Raw genomic sequence first — 20,165 nt, 5'->3', positions numbered from 1 at the left:
TAATTCCCCAAAGAGTACTGCTCATTTCCATAGAGTTTAGGTTAAAACAGCAACAAAAATCTCCTCTATCACTCAAACTGGAATGCATCTTTGATAAAATGAACTTCAAATGCACTTAAATTAAATTCTGGTATGGACATAATTCATTCTCAAATATTTGCAGGATCTTCTTTCTAATAAATATCAGTTTAAAAAAATACACAACATTATTCTATCATTATTAATTTCATTACTTGCCTATAGAGTACTGCAGGAAGAGTAGATGTCTTTTGTGTGCCTCCTTCTTTTTTACTTGGTTTTCTCTCCTTGGGTGCTCGCAAAATTGCTGGTATATTCAACTTCTATTGATTTGAACAAATGTAGTATATATTGTTTTAAGAAAGAAAGAAAAGCAACATTTTCCTCTAATTGCCACTCAAGCCAAGTAAATATAGTAGGATTGTTAGGGGGAAATCTGCTTTACCAGATTTTACATTGGCAAAAAGGATTAAAATGAGCTTTTTTCTAATAGTTATTTCCATTAGAAATCTATAATTACAGACTTTCATCAATTTTCAGTGGTACACTAAAACATAAAAATTAAACTTCTACTTCAGCTTTGAAAGACAAAGACACATATGTAGGAGGTTTAAAAAAAACAAAACACAGTACACTTGACAAAAAGAATATTGAGGCCATTTATTTTCTTCAGCACACCAGCTATATTGGTGCTCCACAGGTTAATTAGAAAAATTATCTTATTGGACCAAACTCTCCAACAAAGCAAGTGAGATTCTCTTTGGGTTTCTACTAATCTGTAGTATGCTGGCTTCTCAGACAGCAACCATCTATCAAAGTCATTTCTCAGTGGCCTGGTGGGCCCACATCTGTTCAACCAACTGAAAAAAAAGTGTCATGCAAGCAGTATAAATGAATTCTACTTCTGCTGTGTATTTTACATTTGCAAAAGGAAATTTGCAAACCTCTGTTAAAAGTCTTTTAATAAATGAAAATGTCTTTTATGGTAGATAATATTTTAAACAGGAGATTCTTATGAGAAAAACTTGCAAATCAAGCCAAAAGATAATACTAGCTTGGCAAATAAACTAAAGCCTTATACTCAACATTAACTCCTCTAAATATTAAGTATAAAACATAATCTTCCAAAAATCCATCAACCAACCTATTAACAGGAACAAAGGCTGATCCTCCCAGAGGCAACTACTAATTCTCACCTTTTAAAACATTCTTTAGGATACAAGCCACACACATTCTTTTCACATAAAGCATCTTCAAAGCTGGTATAGCACAGTACAAATCAGTATGTATCACTTCATAAAATATCTACACAAGCTGTGTGATGAATTTGACTCTACATAAACCTCTAGAAAAAGTATAATGAAAAATATCTGCTCGAAAAGCTCCTTCACAAATAAAACTACTTTTTAGTGAAAGGACCACAAACAGTGGGTCTCCATCATTCTTAAAAAATATAAAAAAAAAAAATTTGTAAAAAACTTAATTTATCAATTATTTACACAGTACTAAAAAAGACATTCAAAGAAATCCATCTAACAATAATTATTCAACACCAAAACCTTTAACAGACTAAAGGTGTTCATGAATAAAGTTTTTTTAATAACTACGATCACAGCTACTGTTGAAGGGGAAAAAATACATTTTAACATTAAAGTTTAAAAAACCATCTCTTATACGGCTGAAAACCAAATTAACATAAAAATGAATATCTCTAGTTTGCCTTTTTAAATTTTAAATTATACATCCAAAGAATAGAAAAAAAAAATACCGCATAAGGACAGGAAAGAAAAAAATGTGGCAAGGAATCTAAAACTGCTAAGTTAAAGAAAAGAATGTAGTAGGAAAAACTCATGCTTCAAGTCTTAAGCTTCATCACAAATGACAGGTCAATCAGTTAGAGCAAATGAAAAAATATTTTACACAAGATAGCTGTTGAAACAACCAAATTAAACTAGAGGTTCTCAGCAGGCAGCTTCCAATGCTCTAGGTGTATTTCAAGCAGAAATCATTATCCCAAAGGATTAGGCCCTGATCAAACAGAATTCTTCAGTCAAATGACAGTTGTATCAAAAATCTGTTCTCTGAAAATCATATAGGGAGCAAGAACCGAAGGAGACAGCAATTGGAAAGAAACTAACCTGCCCTGTGATTCTGCCTAGTAAAGCCCATATTCCTTGTCCTTCACTTCGAAGTTTTCCATTCAGGTTTTGTAGTTCTTCTAAAGATTCACATAGCTACAAAATAAGTCAAATTAGTAAACTTCATTAAAATATCTGACAATTTAAGAAATATCTACATTTCTATTCCATATATATATATATATATATATATTTTTTTTTTTTTTTTTTTTTTTTTTTTGAGACAGAGTCTCACTCTGTCACCAGGCTGGAGTGCAGTGACACGATCTCGGCTCACTACAACCTCCACCTCTGAGGTTCAAGCGATTCTCCTGCTGCAGTCTCCCCAGCAGGTGGGACTACAGGTGTGTACTACCACACCCAGCTAATTTTTGTATTTTTAGTAGAGACAGGGTTTCACCATGTTGGCCAGGATGGTCTCGATCTATTTTTTTTTTTTTTTTGAGATGGAGTCTCACTCTGTCGCCCAGGCTAGAGTGCAGTGGCACGATCTCGTGTCACTGCAACCACCACCTCCTGGGTTCAAGCAATTCTCCTCCCTCAGCCTCTCGAGCAGCTGGGATTACAGGTGCCCTTCACCACGCCCAGCTAACTTTTGTATTTTTAGTAGAGACAGGGTATTGCCATGTTGGCCAGGCTGGTCTCAAACTCCTGGGATGGTCTCGATCTCCTGACCTGGTGATCCACCTGCCTCAGCCTCCCAAAGTGCTGGGATTACAGGCATGAGCCACTGCGCTCAGCCTCCATATATTTTTAATATATTCAAGCCACAATACCACTGGGAGACAAGGCTATCCAATTATTCAGCAGTATTTGTTGCTGTAAGCATTTTGTTTTCTGCTGGCATTTTTACTAATAATGATAACTACGTTTATACCTTCTTTTACAGTTTGTTATATAACATCACATTCTGCTAACTAATCCTTGTGACTCTATCAAGATGTATTTCCACTATTTTCCCAATGAAAAAAACTACGGATCATAGAGTTTTTGTGAGTTGGCCAAGATCACAGAACTAGCAAGAATCCCCAAGTCCTCTGAATCTAATTCCAGGTACTCTTTTTACTACACAGTGTAGCTGATTATTGGAAACGTACTTCCTACTATTTTTTTATGACTTAAAATGTTTTCTAACAGTAAGTCAATACCCATTTTATATGTCAAGTTATACTTGGTATGACATTTTAACCACATTTTGCTTTTATATTTCTTTTTGAATCTTTTCTCATTAGGATGAAGAGGTACATGAAAATTCAAATTTGGAAACTTTTATTCCAAAAATTATAAGTCAAGGTAAATAATAATTTAAAGAAAAGTTTCTAAATTTTCTACACACTTAGAAAGTGAAGCTCTATAGCAATCTTTATTGGTTGGAAATAGAGAACAGAGTCAGGTGAGTTGGCCTCACACCAACTGACTTCATTTGTCAAGTCTGTGACTTGACTACTTGTGTGAACCTGGGCAAATTATTTAACTTCTTCAGGATTCAGTTTTCTCCCTGAAAACGGAAGCAATGATTATAACCTACACTATAAAGTTAAGCTGGGAATAAAATAATACATGTAAAGAGATCAAAATTATGCCTGGCACACAAAGTGCTCAGTAAGAGACGGTGATGATAATGAAGCTAATGAGGAGTAGGAGTTATAGGGAAGAGCCTAAGAGCTCCAGAAGAAATTAAAAATAAAACATAAAAGAAATGCCATACATTCACAAAAGAAATCATCAGTAAGATCTATCACATTATGTTGCATATTTTGTAGCTAACTTACCTTATTATATTCTACATGAAGCTTTTCTTGTTCATTCTCTAATTTATCTTTTATATTCTTTTGTTCAGCCATATTTTCCTGAATTTGAATCATGCGCATATTTCTCTCTATTTAAATGAAATATCCAATTTTACTTTAGTAGGAAGTAAAAACTGACATAGGAAGAAACTAGCTATAAAGATGATCACATTGATAAATCTACAAAGTTTAAAACTTTTAAGTATATTCACAAATAAATGAACCTAGCATTTTGTAAAAACCCACAACATATTAGGAAAATAAACATTCCTCTGTGATATATGTAGCATGGCTAATAAATTTCTAAAAATTAACAGTATATCAAACATTTTCATTAACAAATTGTTCTCAGTGAAAATGTGTAAGTATCAGTGTCTATACTGACCAAAATAATAATTCACAAAATCTGCAGTGAGAGCTGGTTGCTTATGTTTTCTCCTTCCATCCACACTAGAACTAGTATCTGAATTGTCCACTGGAAAGATATCTGTACTGATCCCCATGAGTTCTGCTTTCCGCATAAGTTTACGAATAGCTGAAGCACTGCTGGTGAGTGGTCTGGGCAATTTTTCCCTTGGAACCCAGGCCTGGGGTCTGGTAGATCGAGCTAGTTCTGCTTTGGCACGATATTGCTGAAGCCGGGCATTGATCCTTGCCTATAAAAGAAATGTATTCAAATTTTAAAAGATAATGAAATGAAACATGTTCCTTAAGATTTTTACATTGGTTTTTATTCCCATGTTCACAGAAAGATAATCAGAACTTCTTACACCAAATTATAGGTATGAATGATCCTTAAGGTATACTGTATAATTTTTGAGTTACAATAAACTATATCTGCCCCTAGTAACAACTGTCCTAACTTATAATCAGAGTTTTGAGAAACTAATTAAGCTGAAGTTTCTCTTCTTAATAACTGCTATTGTCTCCATAGGTTTAATGTATATAAAATTATATTTTAAATATAGGCAAACTGACTAAATCCTTTGAACAGACTGAAACAAGATGTAGTCAATATATTGCACTGATAGAGTAATTTCCTCACAGTCACATTTTTCAATGTGAAAATATACTTTATAAAGGACTGCTCTGTTTGACTAAATGAGGAGTACTGTATTCAGCCAAAAATTATACTCACTATTTACCTTAATCACAATCCATTTCCTAGGTAACTAACCAAACTTATTATACTTCACGTCACTGGAAACCACATATGAGATGTAAAATCCTTACATAACCTTAAAACAAAAACATACGGGTTTTGACATGAATCTCATACCTGTGCTTCTGGTGATAGTTGCTTCTCTCTCTCTTGCAAAGACATTTTACAATAGGACTGTAGAGCCAAGTAGTTTTTTCTCTTCCACTTTCTGTCTAATCTATCTGCATGTTGCTTACAATAAGCAAAGAATGGATCTGCTATATCCTATACAAAAAAAGCACAGAAAAATAGTGAACATTTGTACTCCAAAGAGTCATAAAAGACCTAACACAAAAGAATATTACTTCCTTTTCAAAGAATCTACTAGTGCTAGTTATGTCTAATAAATTACAAAAATAATTTTTGTACATAATGATAAAAATTACTTCTTTAGAAACTTGATCTTGTATGTCAACTTCAAATTACCAACAACTTTTTTCTTTAAAGGGCCTGTGGGTTTAAAGATATTGAAATCAAATATAATGTATTATTTGGGTGTACTTGTAGAGTAGCCCTTCAATATCCATGGGGGACTGGTTCCAGGACCCCCCAAGGATACCAAAATCTGTGGATGTTCAAGTGTCTTATGTTAAATGGTGTGGTATTTGCATCTAGTTTACATGCATTCTCCCACATATTTTAAGCAATCTCTACATTACTTATAATACCTAATACACAAATGTAAACGTGCAAATAGTTGTTACACTATATTGGTTTTACATTTGTATTCTTTTTTATTATGCTTTTTTTTTTCAAACATTTTCGATCTGCAGTTGGTTGAATCTAAGAATGTGTAATCCACGGATACGGAGGGCCAGCTGTATTTTTTTTAAAAGTCACTGTTTAAAACAAATAGGATTTTAATAATCTTAAGTAGAAATAATCATTAAACATTAAAGTTATGCATACATAAACTAATATTGCAAAACAACAATATTTGACTAGCCAACAAGATAAGTGTAGCATTTCTAACTGGCTAACAATGGACAGATTCTACTGAGGATAAAAATAGAATTAAGGGCCAGGGGCGGTGGCACACGCCTGTAATCCCAGCACTTTGGGAGACCGAGACAAGCAGATCACTTGAGGTTGGGAGTTCGAGACTAGCCTGGCCAACATGGCAAAACCCTGTCTCTACTAAAAGTATAAAAATTAGCCAGGCACAACAGCATGTGCCTGTAATCCCAGCTACTCAGGAGGCTGAGGTAGGAGAATTGCTTGAACACAGGAGGGAGATGTTGTAATTAACCGAGATCATGCCACTGCACTTCAGCCTGAGTGACAGAGTGAGACTCTGTCTCAAAAACAAAACAAAAAAAAAATAGAATTAAGAAATTCTAAGCCCTGTCAATAAAAAAATTTAAGTTATGCCCTTAACTCTTTCCCTAAAAACTCAAGTGGAATTACAGCTCTCTCATAGCCTAACAGTACATTTTCATTCATAAAAAGTAGTGTACAAAAAAGATTTACTCTATCAAAAACAACTTGTAAAGATGTAGTCCAAAAAAGTAATTTACAATGTAATTGCTAACAAAACAACAGGCTGTTCATTCTTTATGTCTGTCCCAAAAAGGAACAGTAAACATAGCTATTAGTTTTTCTCTAAGTTATGTCAAAAGTGTCTCTAAGTAGAGTTTTACAACCCAAAGAGAAATGACAACACTACCGAGGAGAGACATATAAGAATAGAAAGAAAAAAAAATCTAATGTGTCCTTAATATTAAAAAAAAAAAAAAGCATATGAGGCAATTCTGTAGTGTGGTATCTATAGATGTCACAGTACAGCAATGTGTATCACAGAATTTGAAGACATAAAAACCTAGATACAAATCTTGGCTCTATCATTTACTGGCTATGGGACTTCAAAAAATTGCTTAACATCTCTGGGCCTCAGTTACCACATTAGTAAAATAGGGTTTACTTATAATTACTTCATATAGCTTTAAAAATAAAATACAAAAATTTAGTTAGGAGACTACATTAACACATACAAACAGCTGCTTTCTCATGACATGCTGTAAATCTTGGTGACAGAGATGTTAAATGGAAATAAAGATTATACTGAACCTTAGCCCAAATACCCAGATCTAGATAATTATTCTGATGTTTCAAAGTAAATCTGGTTGAAATTGAGTCTTTAGAGATAGGATTCATGCTTGCATAGGTGAGTTAAGCATTTGGACCAAGACTCTGACTTAAGAAAAACATCAATACTTACTATGGCAGAAACTACTAACTGTCTTACAATATCCATTCTTCCCATTAGTACTAGAACCCTGTAAGTTTTTACTGGGCATATGGCTACCCTGCTAGAAACTATCTGATCCAGCCTCTCCACAGCTAGATGTGGCCATGTGATTAAGTTCTGGCCAATAAGTTGTACGAAATTCCCAGACCATGCCCTTGAAAGGAAGCTGCCTACTCTTAACCTCCTCTTTGCTACTTCCAATGAGGAAGAATCCAGTCAAGATGGTGATAAACCATCTTTGACTGTGTTGGAGAGTGCAATAGACTAAAGAAAGGTGAAGCAAGAAGAAAGAAGGGAACTAATCCCTGGAACCAAACTCCCCTCAGTATCCAATCAGCCTGGAATTGTATATTAGAGTGAATTCAACTTCTTCTTCATTTAAGCAACTCGTTACTTGGTTTTGTTAAACCAGTCAAAATAGTGTCCTAATTAATGCACTGGTTAACATGGAATATCCCTTCAACCTGCTTAGAGAATGCAGCTTTCAAGATCCTACTCCCAGTGGAAGACAGAAAGGGAAAAACATGTTTCTGAATATCTACCATGAAATAAGCACATGTGCTTTTGTATATACTATCTCTTTAACCTTCACCACTACCACATGAGGTGGGTTCTACCATTTTAATATCAATTTCATGGACAGAAAACTGAAAGCCAGAGAGGTTAAGTTGCCGAACCAAGACCTATGTCCAGTATGTAAGATCCATCTTCCTTAACCATTACCTGACTGTCATCAGATTCATTTAAGGAGGTTTCTAAATAGAGGCTACTAGAGCCCAACTCTGCAAATTCTGACTCAGCAGAGCTGAGGCAAGGGCCTTAAATGCAAATGCCTTGAAAAGCAGTAACAGTCAACATAAATGGGTGAAGGAGACCTAAAAGATGCCAGAAAAATATAAGACAAAAATGAATGATGAGAGGCAGTTAGTAAATGGTGGGGCCTGTGAGAACTTAGAGCCTGTGGCAAACTGGAATGCCCCATCTAAAGTCATTTAAATTCAAGGTTTTCTTTTTTAACTCTATTCCTAACAAACAAAATCCATCTATGGATTAAGTTTAGCTTGTGGTCCTCTAGATGGCATGATTTGGTCTAGAATCTTAAAATCTTTTTTTTTTTTTTTAAACAAAGTTCCCTGGGTAAAACTGACATAGCAGATCAAAGTTATATAAACTGAAAGAAGACACAACTTCAGTCTTGTACATTGAGAACCACCTGGCACTTGTAAAAACAGTGTATTTGAAGAACGTACATATGCTTTATTGGTATCTTAATAGTAAAATTGATGTGTTTACTGAAACCAGAAACATTTAAATACAATAATAACCTAATGACATATCAAACTTATCTTCTTAATTATGCACTATCAATATTCTTGTCCATCCCACCTCAGCCATATATGCTCTAACAGAATGAAATCTTGAACTTCTGGGCTCAGCAATCCTCCCACCTCAGCCTCCTGAGCAGTTAGGACTATAGGCACACACCACCACACCTGGCTAATTTTTACATTTTGTGTAGGGATGGGGTCTTGCTATGTTGCCCAGGCTCATCTCAAAATCCTCTTGAGGCCAGCCTCAAGAGATCCTCCTTGGCTTGGCCTCTCAAAGTATTGGGATTACAGGTGTGTGCCACCACACCTGGTTTTATATTGTTTCAAATATAATTTTCTACATAACACAGTACAGCATGTTCAATAGCACCAAATTATACTTTAATTACAGAAGAAACTACCATATGGCTTACCTGGACTATAAGTAACTTTAGACTACATAATGTAAAACATAGTAACATAAGTTGTAGTCAGCATAACTGAGCCTGCACAATAGCTCAGTATTTTTTTACTTATTTATTTAAAGTTTTTAGAGGTAGGGTCTCACTCTGTTCTCCAGGCTGAGTGCAGCGGTGAGAACATAGTTCAACGCAGCCTCAAACTCCCAGGTATATGTGATCCTCCCACCTCGGCCTCTCTTGTAGCTCAGACTACAGGCACCATCACATCCAGCTAATTTTTTTTTTTTTTTTTTTGTAGAGATGGGGTCCTGCTATGTTGCCCAAACGGGCCTCAAACTCCTGGCCTCAAGCAATCCTCTGGCCTTGGCCTCCCAAAGTGTTGAGATTACAGGCATGAGCCACTGCACCCAGCCCTATAGTTCAGTTTTAAAAATAAGATGTTGTGTCATAACACGGTTTTAAATATCCTTCTAATAAAGCATGTTGGTCATAACATGCTTTGACTATTCTTAATAAATCTGGAATATTCACAAAGTAGATGAAAAAGAATAGAAATTTCATATGGATTCTCACCAATGAGATAAAGGACTATGTCAGAAGGCTATACAAAGTCATAAAAAATACAGAAGGGTATACAATGTCATTAGATGAAACTGATATGTTTATTCTATTTTTCAACCTTTTTTTTAACAGCCTATATAAAACCACCATGAAAAAGTAGTAAATCCAACTTGATATAGTCTTTTGACAAGTTCCCTAGAATGTCTAAAGAGTATAAAATGGAAATAGAAGGAAAGATATGCTCACAAACATAGATCTATTTTAGTTTAAAATGTGTTTCTTAATTTTAAATGCTATTACATAAATCCTTATGTACACAAGTACAACCATCTAGAAATAGACAAGACCTTCATTTTAACAGAATGATTACTGGCAAATGCAAACTTCATTTATATTGATTCATGCAATATCCTGGGTTTTGAAACATCGTTCGGAAAACATTTAGAATTTTCTAATTCTCTGTTTATAACAAGAAAACAGTAACATATATATTTAAATATGCTTTAAATCATTTCCCCCCAAAACAACAGCACACTGAGTAAAGTAGTGAATAGGGAGAAAAGTTGCATTTTATTATTCCAGCATCCAGGGCTCCCACCTAATTAATCAAGGGACACAGCAAGGCAAGGAAGATGCCTCAGGGCTAATTCTCACATCCTAATGTATCTGTTTCCCTGTAAATTTCCTCAAATTAGCTTATAGGTAAGATATACAGACCACAGAATGTAAACTATGTAGCTTAATATTATGTTTAGTTTCATTTAATTTGCATGCCTTTAGAAGGAGATGCTCTCTCCAAATCCCATAACTCCATTACACTCCACTTTTCCAAACATGGCTGCTTCACACATTTTTGTTAATTAACTAGGTGCCATCTTGCCAAAAATGATGACATATGATGCTGTGCAAAGGAATCCAAACTACCATAGTAAAAAAGAACGCTCTCCACTGGCTCCAAAAGAACCCTACTAACTGCAAAGCTCAAAGTTTTCCAGAAGTAGACAACTAACCTTATCCTATAGATTCCCTGATCCAAGTATTTACGTAGTATTTATCTGGTCCTCTAACTCTTACCTATATTGCCCTCTTGTACTTTTGTCCACCATCCTGAGTTGTAGCTATGAGGAATCCAGACTACCTTTACCGTATAATTATAACTCTATGTCTACCTAGTAGCTGAGAAGATGCTCACTGTTCATCTAGTAGCCTTCATCAAAGTACAACTCCTTAAAATCAAGAGACTGGAACAGCCATATAAATGAAGAGATTGGAACAGCTATATGTATCAAAAACAGCTACATGTATCAAAAATACAATTCCTATAAGATCTGTTTATTCATAAAATATATCCTTCAAATTTTTTTCTACAAATTTTCTTCATCAGAGTATCTTTGCTTACTTTCTGGAAATGAAATAAATGTACTAAGATAAAATCTCAGCACAATAAACAAAATTTACCCAATAAAAGAAAAAACGTAACAAGGAGAGGCTTAGATTATTACCATAAAGCCATCATGAACATGCAATAAAAATTACTAAATAAACATTCATTACTATGTAAGCTTAAGGAATGAACTGAACCTGCTCACAATTTGTTAACATTCTTAAAAATGACTGAGGACTCTAAAGGGTTTATGTGAGTTATATTTTAGACAGTTACCATATTAAAAATTAAAACTGAAAATGTTTTGCAATATTCATTAATTTATTTTAAATAATGGGTCCATTACATAAGTATACACTTTTACTAAATACAATTCACACACACACAAAAATTGAGTGAAGAGAGTGGCACTGTTTTACCTTTTACATACTAATGTCTAGATAACTGACATTTTTAAAAAAGGTAGCTGGATTCTCAAAATTGTTTCTATATTCAGTGGGTTCTGTTATACTGTATGTAATCTCTGGAAGTCTCCACTAATACTCATGAAAGAACAGAGTTCAGAAAAGTAAATAACATTTTTATAGTGTAATGAAAATAGTTTTAAACTCAGAATACTTGAACAAATCTTAACCAGTCCCCAAAACACTGAAAACAACTGATTGTTTAATGTAAAGCCAATAAATCTGAAAGGAATATTATGGAATTAAAAGTAACAGTAAAGACATAGTAACAGAGATACTAAAGACACAGTAATGATTTTATTTAAAAAAAAAAAAATAGAGCAAGGTTACCCAAATACAGTTTCAGATTCTCATATAAAATACGATTTTTTTTTTAACTATAATTCATGGTGCTGAAATGCTGACATTTTAATGCTTTAAGACAACTTGGATTATCTTTCATTTTATCTGTCAGATCTCACTATAAAAATTTTAATGTTTTCCAAATGTCTGACTAGCTTTAAGACTGCCAAAACTCATAGACATTTAGTCTTAAAGTTTTAGAACAGTGATCTTGGCAACAACTTTAAGAATAAATGTTAAAATTTCTTTCATTATTTACACTTGTTATAGGACATAGAGTCAAAAGATATCTTGTGAATATGTTCACCAACTATGGGTTTAAATAAACCTACCTCTTCCGCTGCTGCCTCTGAAAGCAGACCTTCCTTTTGAGCACAGGTCACATGAAAATAGGCTCTGCACATCCCTGCATCACAGCTAATGCAAACCCCAGTTCTAGCAAAGCGAGGGTCTTCACAAAAGCTACACTCCTACAACAAAATAACAGAAAAATTCTCAAAGCAAACTTATTTCCAGACTAAAGACTGCATTCTCATACAAAGTGTCCACTAAATATTTAAAATGCTAAATACAAATAATGAACCAATTATGTACCAATACAAACAATAATTGTAGGTGAGCCAAGAGTTTATATGAAAAAACATAATTACCTATATGGTTCAAATAAATCAAAATTAAACTAATTTAATGATAATAAATAATAATACAAACATAATCAAAATCATTTGAGGACTTACTATGTGCCAGTCACTATTCTAAGCACTTTACATATACAGACAGTCCCCAGTTCACAACAGTTCCACTTCTAATTTTTTAACTTTACAATGTTGCAAAAACAATACACGCTCAGCAGAAACCACACTTTCAGTACCCATACAACCATTTTCAGTATAGTATTCAATAAATTACATTTATTTTCCATTTTCAGTATAGTATTCAATAAATTTATTTATTGAAATAAATTTGAAAATTTATTTTCCGTTTTCAGTATAGTATTCAATAAATTACATGAGATAGTTAACATTTTATTATAAAATAAAGTTTTGTGTCAGATGATTGTGTTCAAGTGCAGGCTAATGTAAGTGTTCCAAGCATATTAAAGGTAGGCAACACTAAGCTGTGCTCAGTAAGTTAGGTGTATTAAATTAATTACAACTTAAAATACTTTAAACTTACAATGGATTTATCAGGATGTAAACCCATCATAAGTCAAGGACTATATGTATAAATATATGTAATCATTAAACACAACTACTATGAAGAAGAGGTACTATAACTATTCCCATTTTACACATGAGGAAATTAAAGTAAAGACAAGTTAAGAAATCTGCTTGCCAAAAATAACAAAGAAAGTAAATGTAAGGCTTCAAACCAGGACAATCTTACTTTAAAGCCCACCATCAAGCTATACTAATTCTTAAACAATATAAAATTGCTTGGAAAAGGAAACAAGAGACCAGGGAAAATCCAACAAAAAATCTAGGCATTACAACCTAGAAATCATGCATGTTTTAAATATCTTTAAGACAACTAAAAGTAATTTTAGGTGAATAATCAGGTGAAATTGGTAGTGATATACAACACAGTCAATTATTTACATTCTTTCTGTATAAAAGGAGAAAACTTATAAAATCAAGGCATGAACTGTTGAAATTACCCCAAATCCTCTCAGATTTATTTTTTTTTAATTCCTTTAACTATCTCTTAAAAGAAAAGGGGGGAAATAGCTAGTCTAAAAGTTTAAACTACTCTGGTAACAGAAATCTTCATAAAAGAAAAAGATGTTAAATTATGAAAGACTAACAGTGGACAATTAAAGAATTGTTTAATGTAAGTATTCAAAGTGAACTACATAAGAAGGAAACAAATATAAGGAAAATTTAAAAATTTCAGTAGTCAAATCCTGACATTCTACTGCCTAGTTAATATAATTTCTCTAATAACAGTAGAACATAAATGGTATAATATACTGGCAAATAGCAATCTAAACATGAGATTGAGAGAGAGAGATAAAGAGAAATTAAATTATTTAAAGGATGTCCACACTGTGAACAGAGACATATTGTTTAGGATAATTATCTGGGTAATTTCATGTAATATGTTGAAATTGAGCAAGGGATTTCAGAGTGAATATAAGGAAAATATTCCTGACAGCCTTTTTAGACTATAAAACAATCTATCAAAGAAAACAGAATCTTCCTCAATTGCCTGAATCATTTAAAATGCTAGTCAACTAAGCAACTGAGAACACAGGAGAACATAATTCAGATTGAAAAATGAGTAGACAATGTGGTCTAGAAGGCTGTCCCAGTCATAATTTACAACATTGTATCTGATTTTGCAGAGAAGCCAGAGAGTACCTAATTTTCAACTCTGTTTCCCAGTGATATTTTCTTAAAGCAAAATAAGCAAGAGGAAATTAGCCTGGACCTGTTTCTGTACATAGAACCTTACACAAGGTGAAATTTAATTTAGAAAAATTCCTTGTAATAAATTAAATTTAAAAAAACAAAAAAACAAAAAACAAGCTTCAACTAACCACAACAGCCAACTAGACATCAGATAATGTAACTGGACACTTTCTACTAAATCATACCCAGATAGAAAAACAACACAGCTATAGCCAATTAAGTAATTTCCTTACTTTGGTTCCACATTCAGCCAATAAAAGCCCACTGCTCACACTATTGAAGTGGATATCTCTGAGCCTTTTCTAGTTGTAAGTGCTGCCCAATAAATACATCTCTTAATGCTCAAATAACCTCTGTTAAATTTATAAGCATACATCAGAGATAACGCAAGTTCAGCTCCAGACCACTTCAATAAAGTATCACAATAAAACAAATCACGAGAATTTTTTAGTTTCTCCGTGTATTTTCAAGTTAGGTTTACGCTATCTGTAGTCCATTAAATGTATGATAACATTGTGTATTTTTAAAATGTATGTACATTAAAAATACTTTATTGCTAAAAAATGCTAATGATCACTCGAGCCTTCAGCAAGTCATAATCTTTTTGCTGGTGAAAGATGTTGCTTTGATGTGGATGGCCACTGACTGATGGGGGTGGTGGTGGCTGCTGAAAGTTGGAGTGGCTGTGACAATTTCTCTTCTTTTTTTTCTTTTTTTTTTTTGATGGAGTCTAGCTCTGTCACCCAGGCTGGACTGCAGTGGTGCAATCTCGGCTCACTGCAACCTCCACCTTCTGGGTTCAAGTGATTCTCCTGCCTCAGCTTCCTGAGTAGCTGGGGTTACAGGCACGTGCCACCACGCCCAGCTAATTTTTGTATTTTTAGTAGATACAGGGTTTTGCCATGAACTCCTGACCTCAGATGACCAGCCCAACTTGGCCTCCCAAAGTGTCAGGATTACAGGCGTGAGCCACCACACCCAGCCTGGCAATTTCTTCCTTTTTTTCTTTTTCTTTTTTTTTTTTTGAGACGGAGTCTCGCTCTGTCGCCTAGGCTGGAGGGCAATGGCGCAATCTCGGCTCGCTGCAAGCTCTGCCTCCCGGGTTCACGCCTTCTCCGGCCTCAGACTCCCGAGTAGCTGGGACTACAGGCACCTGCCACCATGCCCGGCTAATTTTTTCTATTTTTTTAATAGAGACAGGGTTTCACCATGTTAGCCAGGATGGTCTCGATCTCCTGACCTTGTGATCCGCCCACCTCAGCCTCACAAAGTGCTGGGATTACAGGTGTGAGCCACCGTGCCCGGCTGGCAATTTCTTAAAACAACAATGAAGTTTGCTGCATAGATTCATCCTTCCTTTTATGAAAGATTTCTCTGTGGCACATGATGCTGACAGCATTTTACCCATGGTAGAACTTCCTTCAAAATTGGAGTCAATCCTCTCAAACCCTCTTGCTGCTTAATCAATCAAGTTTATGTAATATCCTAAGTCTTTTGTTGTAATTTTAACAATGTTCATAGCATCTTCACCAGGAGTAGATTCCCACTCAAGAAATCACTTTCTTCACTCATCCATGAGAGGTAACTCCTCATCTGTTCAAATTTTTATCATGAGATTGCAGCAATCCAGTCACCTCTGGCTACACTTCTAATTCCAGTTATCTTGTTATTTCTGCCACATCTGCAGTGACTTCCTCCACTGAAGTCTTCAACCCCTTCAAAGTTATCCATGAAGGCTGCAATCAACTTCTTCCAACCTCCTGTTAATATGGATATTTTGACCTCCTCCCATGAATCATAAATATTTTTAATGACATTTAGAAAAGTGACTCCTTTCTAGAAGGTTTTCAATTTACTTTGCCCAGATCCATCAGAGGAATCACTATGTATGGCAGCTATAGCCTTATGAAATGTATTTCTTAAATAATAAGACTTTAAAGTCAAAATGACTCCTTGATCCATGGGCTTCAGAATGGCTGTTGCGACAGCAGGCAGGAAAACACATTAATCTCCTTGTACTTCATCAGAGCTCTTGGGTGACCAGGTGCACTGTCGATAAGCAGTAATCTTTTGAAAGGAATCTTTTTTTCTGAGCAGTAAGTCTCAATAAGGGGCTTAAAATATCCAGTAAACCATGCTGTACACAGATGTACTGTACACAGATGTGCTGTGCACAGGCTTTGTTGTTCCATTTACAGAGCACAGGCAGAGTAGATTTAACGTAATTCTTAAGGGCTCTAGGATTTTCACAATAGTAAAGGAGCACTGGCTTCAGCTTAAAGTCACCAGCTGCATTCACCTCTAAACAAGAGAGACAGCCTGCCCTTAGAAGCCAGACAGTGACTTCTCCTCTCTAGCTATGGTAAGTCCTAGATGGCATCTTCTTCCAATACAAGACTGTTTCACCTATATTGAAAATCTTTGTTGAATGTACGAATCTTCATCATTTGTCTTAGCTAAATCTTCTGAATAATTTGCTGCAGCTTCTCCATCAGTACCTGCTGCATCTTCTTCATCTTTTATATTATGGAGATGGCTTCTTTCCTTAAACCTCATGAACCAACCTCTGCTATCTTTCAACCTTTCTTCTGCAGCTTCCTCACCTCTCTCAGCCTTCACAATATTGAACAGTTAGGGTCATGCTCTGGATGAGGTTTTGGCTTAAGGGAATGCTGTGGCTGCTATGATCTATCCCTACTATTAAAATTTTCTCCATTATCAGCAATAAGGCTGCTTCACTCTCTTATCATTCACGTGTTTGCTGGAGTAGCACTTTTAATTTCCTTCAAGAGCTTTTCCTTTGCACTGACATATTGGCTATTTGGCAGAAGAGGCCCAGCTTTTGGCCTACCTAGGCTTTCGACATGCCTTCCTCACTAAGCTTAATCATTTCTAGCTTTTAATTTAAAGTGACAGATGTATGACTCTTCCTTTCACTTGAACACTCAGAGGCCACTGCAGAATTATTAATTGGCCAAATTTCTTTTTCTTTTTTTTTTGAGATGGAGTCTCACTCTGTCGCCCAGACTGGAGTGCCGTGGCGTGGCACAATCTCAGCTCACTGCAACCTCTGCCTCCTGGATTCAAGCGATTCTCCTGCCTCAGCCTCCTGAGTAGCTGGGATTACAGGCACGCGCCACCACGCCCAGCTAATTTTTTGTATTTTTAGTAGAGATGAGGTTTCGCCATGTTGGCCAGGCTGGTCTCGAACTCCTAACCTCAGGTGATCTGCCCACCTTGGCCTCCCAAAGTGCTGGGATAACAGGCGTGAGCCACTGCATCCAGCCCTAATTGGCCAAATTTCAATTTCACTGTGTCTCAGCGAACAGAGGTCCCAACCAAGTCAGGGAGAAAGATAGGGGAACACTAGGTTGGTGAAGCAGTCAGAACACATATAACATATATCAATTAAGTTCACCATCTATTAAGGGCATGTTAACGGCACCCCAAAACCATTACAATAACAGCATCAAAGATCACTTCTAATATTCTTTTTCATAATTTTGACAAATTCCACTTCAAAAGTAAAGTCAGAAATAAGGCTTATATTTGATCCAACTAATTGTAAATAAGGTTTTGGTCTATGTATTAGGCATTGTGAACAGTACCGGGGAAATGGTAGTAGTACCAATTATCATTTTACCTCATACGTTATTCTAAATTAAGAATGTATAGAAGAATTTATACATTATTGGCCTTCTGGGAAAACTACTATCAAGAATAAATGATTTAGTGCTAAATAGAATGATTCCTAGTAAGCATTTCTGCAGTCAACATAATACAAATAAAAAGTCGTGTAAACTAACAAGTAAAACCTTTCTCTTTCAAGCAATCAAAAATGCTTTGTGTCTCACCTTGGCACCATATTTGGAATAGTTCATTTCCGTTAGTGTTACTGGTCGTAATTTGTCAATATCTCCAAAGGCTACTCCAGGAACATACAGGGCACAAACAATATGAACCCATCTAAGAAGAGAAGATACGATTTTGCTATCAAATCTTTTAATAAAATTCCCACACACAAAACAAATATATAAAACACCTGCCATCTGAAAATACTACCAAGAGAATTCTGTAATCAAATGTTAAAATCTCCCAATCTCAGGCACATCATTAAAAAATATAAAACACCTACAGAATAACAGTTACAAAAAAGGGGACTGAAATTACTTTTCCAGCAGCTTAGCCAAAACTGAGAGCTAACAACTATAATTGCCTTTCACTTAAAATTCACTCACTGTACTTTGCACTTATCTATTCTTAAATATTTGCATAAAACTACTATTCAAATGAAACAAAACATCATTTTCATATGCAAGGAAAGGTAGTCACATTCATTCTTTCAAGCCCTTTGAGAATTAAGGATACTAATTTAATAACTGTGAATTTACTCTGCAGTAATTAGGTAAAATTTCTCTTTCTTGTTACTCATTTCCAAAAGCTGCTGGGGTAATAATCTTTAAGCACATATTTTACAATTTTTGTATACAGTTTAACTTCCTTTCCAGGTTAAAACTGCTGGGAAAAGGTACAGAATAAGCAATTCACATTTTTATTCATCTTACCTGTTTACCATACAACCTATATACTAAAATTTATATGCCCCAAATATAAATATTTATTAAAGTTTGAATGATGCTATAAGACTAAAACAAAGAATGCTCAGAGTTTCAGTACACTGAAAAAAATTGCAGCTGTTTCTAATTTCATTTTTTAAAAACTGCTCTGAACCATTTTTAATATATTAGGCACTCTTTCTGCTTGCTTACAACAAAACAAAATGTGGGATCACTGACTTTGAAATTTAAACAGTAGATCTTATCACTTTTGTAAGAAAGAGGGTAACAGCAGCAAATCTGTATTAACCCTGTGAATATATTAACAACAAATTCTGCTTTATCACAACTTAAGAGGCTATGCATGCTACATGGTTCTGGTTTTTGTGGTGCATTATGAGTTTTAAAGGACTAAGACCAAAAATTATTCTCTGGAGGCACTGGGAAAAATAGTTCTAAATCTTTTTTTAAAATTTTCTTTTTTATTGGGGAAAAAATCCAAGGTTTTGAGATTTTCTTGATAGAACGTTTTAATCCAACCTCCCAAATACATCCTGTGGAGTTCAATATAAAGATACACATCTTCAACAAGCAGCTGCTTTCTCAATTTAATTTGTTCAGTTTTTTCATGCTCCACTGATGTATTAAATGTCGCTATACTCTGTAGGAGTTTATCTTTGATAAACCTAACAGCTGGCTGCTTGCTTCATACTGACCTTCTTAAAATGTAGTACACAAGTACTACTGATTTAAACTGCCATTTCAATGTGACTGGCATACAAGTGTATCATTTCTCCCAACCACTCATGTGAGGAAACCAACTTGAGTCCTCATTAAAATACCTATCAAAGTCAACGAAAATCATGGCCAAGACAATTATGGTCCCTTTTAATACCAGCTGTAAATAGTTTCTTGTTCATTTGTTTAGATGCACCTTATTTATAACTTTGTGATTCAGACAAATCTACAAATTAAAAAAATAATCTTCCTTGTTACTTTACCATTAATTTTGCTTGGAGCTATTATGACAGATGTTGACTGGGGAAAGGAACAGGAAATAAGCATTACATAAAACCACCAAAACACAGAGTAAGAATTGTCACCCTAGCACAAACTATTTACAGATTATTTTAAATTCATATATTTTAATAAAGCAGACTAAGTAGAATGATACTTCTCAAAAGACTCATTAAGAATGAAAACTATATTAATCAATAAAATTGGAGTTTGAAGTGCTCTGTATCAGTAATGCCTTTACAGCATGTAAAACAAATTCACGTCAAGTATGTTATTTTCATTCCTTCATTCAGTAATCAATTA

General features: G+C 34.7%; 1 protein-coding gene across 2 annotated transcripts in view; it reads right to left on the bottom strand.

Moving 5' to 3' along the window:
* Nucleotides 1-20,165, bottom strand: part of PHF14 (PHD finger protein 14) — a 202,399-nt gene that overhangs the window by 132,504 nt on the left and 49,730 nt on the right. For both annotated transcript variants that reach the window (XM_012510400.2, XM_003252564.4), the window contains exons 6-12: nt 18,144-18,255; nt 12,211-12,348; nt 5,226-5,372; nt 4,332-4,602; nt 3,929-4,035; nt 2,157-2,252; nt 238-341 (exon numbers count right to left, since the gene is read on the bottom strand). In XM_012510400.2, coding sequence (XP_012365854.1) covers nt 238-341; nt 2,157-2,252; nt 3,929-4,035; nt 4,332-4,602; nt 5,226-5,372; nt 12,211-12,348; nt 18,144-18,255 — 975 coding nt within the window. The remainder of the gene's footprint in view (nt 1-237; nt 342-2,156; nt 2,253-3,928; nt 4,036-4,331; nt 4,603-5,225; nt 5,373-12,210; nt 12,349-18,143; nt 18,256-20,165) is intronic.

Source organism: Nomascus leucogenys, chromosome 11 (genome assembly GCF_006542625.1).
Source record: "Nomascus leucogenys isolate Asia chromosome 11, Asia_NLE_v1, whole genome shotgun sequence".
NCBI lineage: Eukaryota > Metazoa > Chordata > Mammalia > Primates > Hylobatidae > Nomascus > Nomascus leucogenys.
This window is presented reverse-complemented; position numbering and strand designations above follow the sequence as displayed.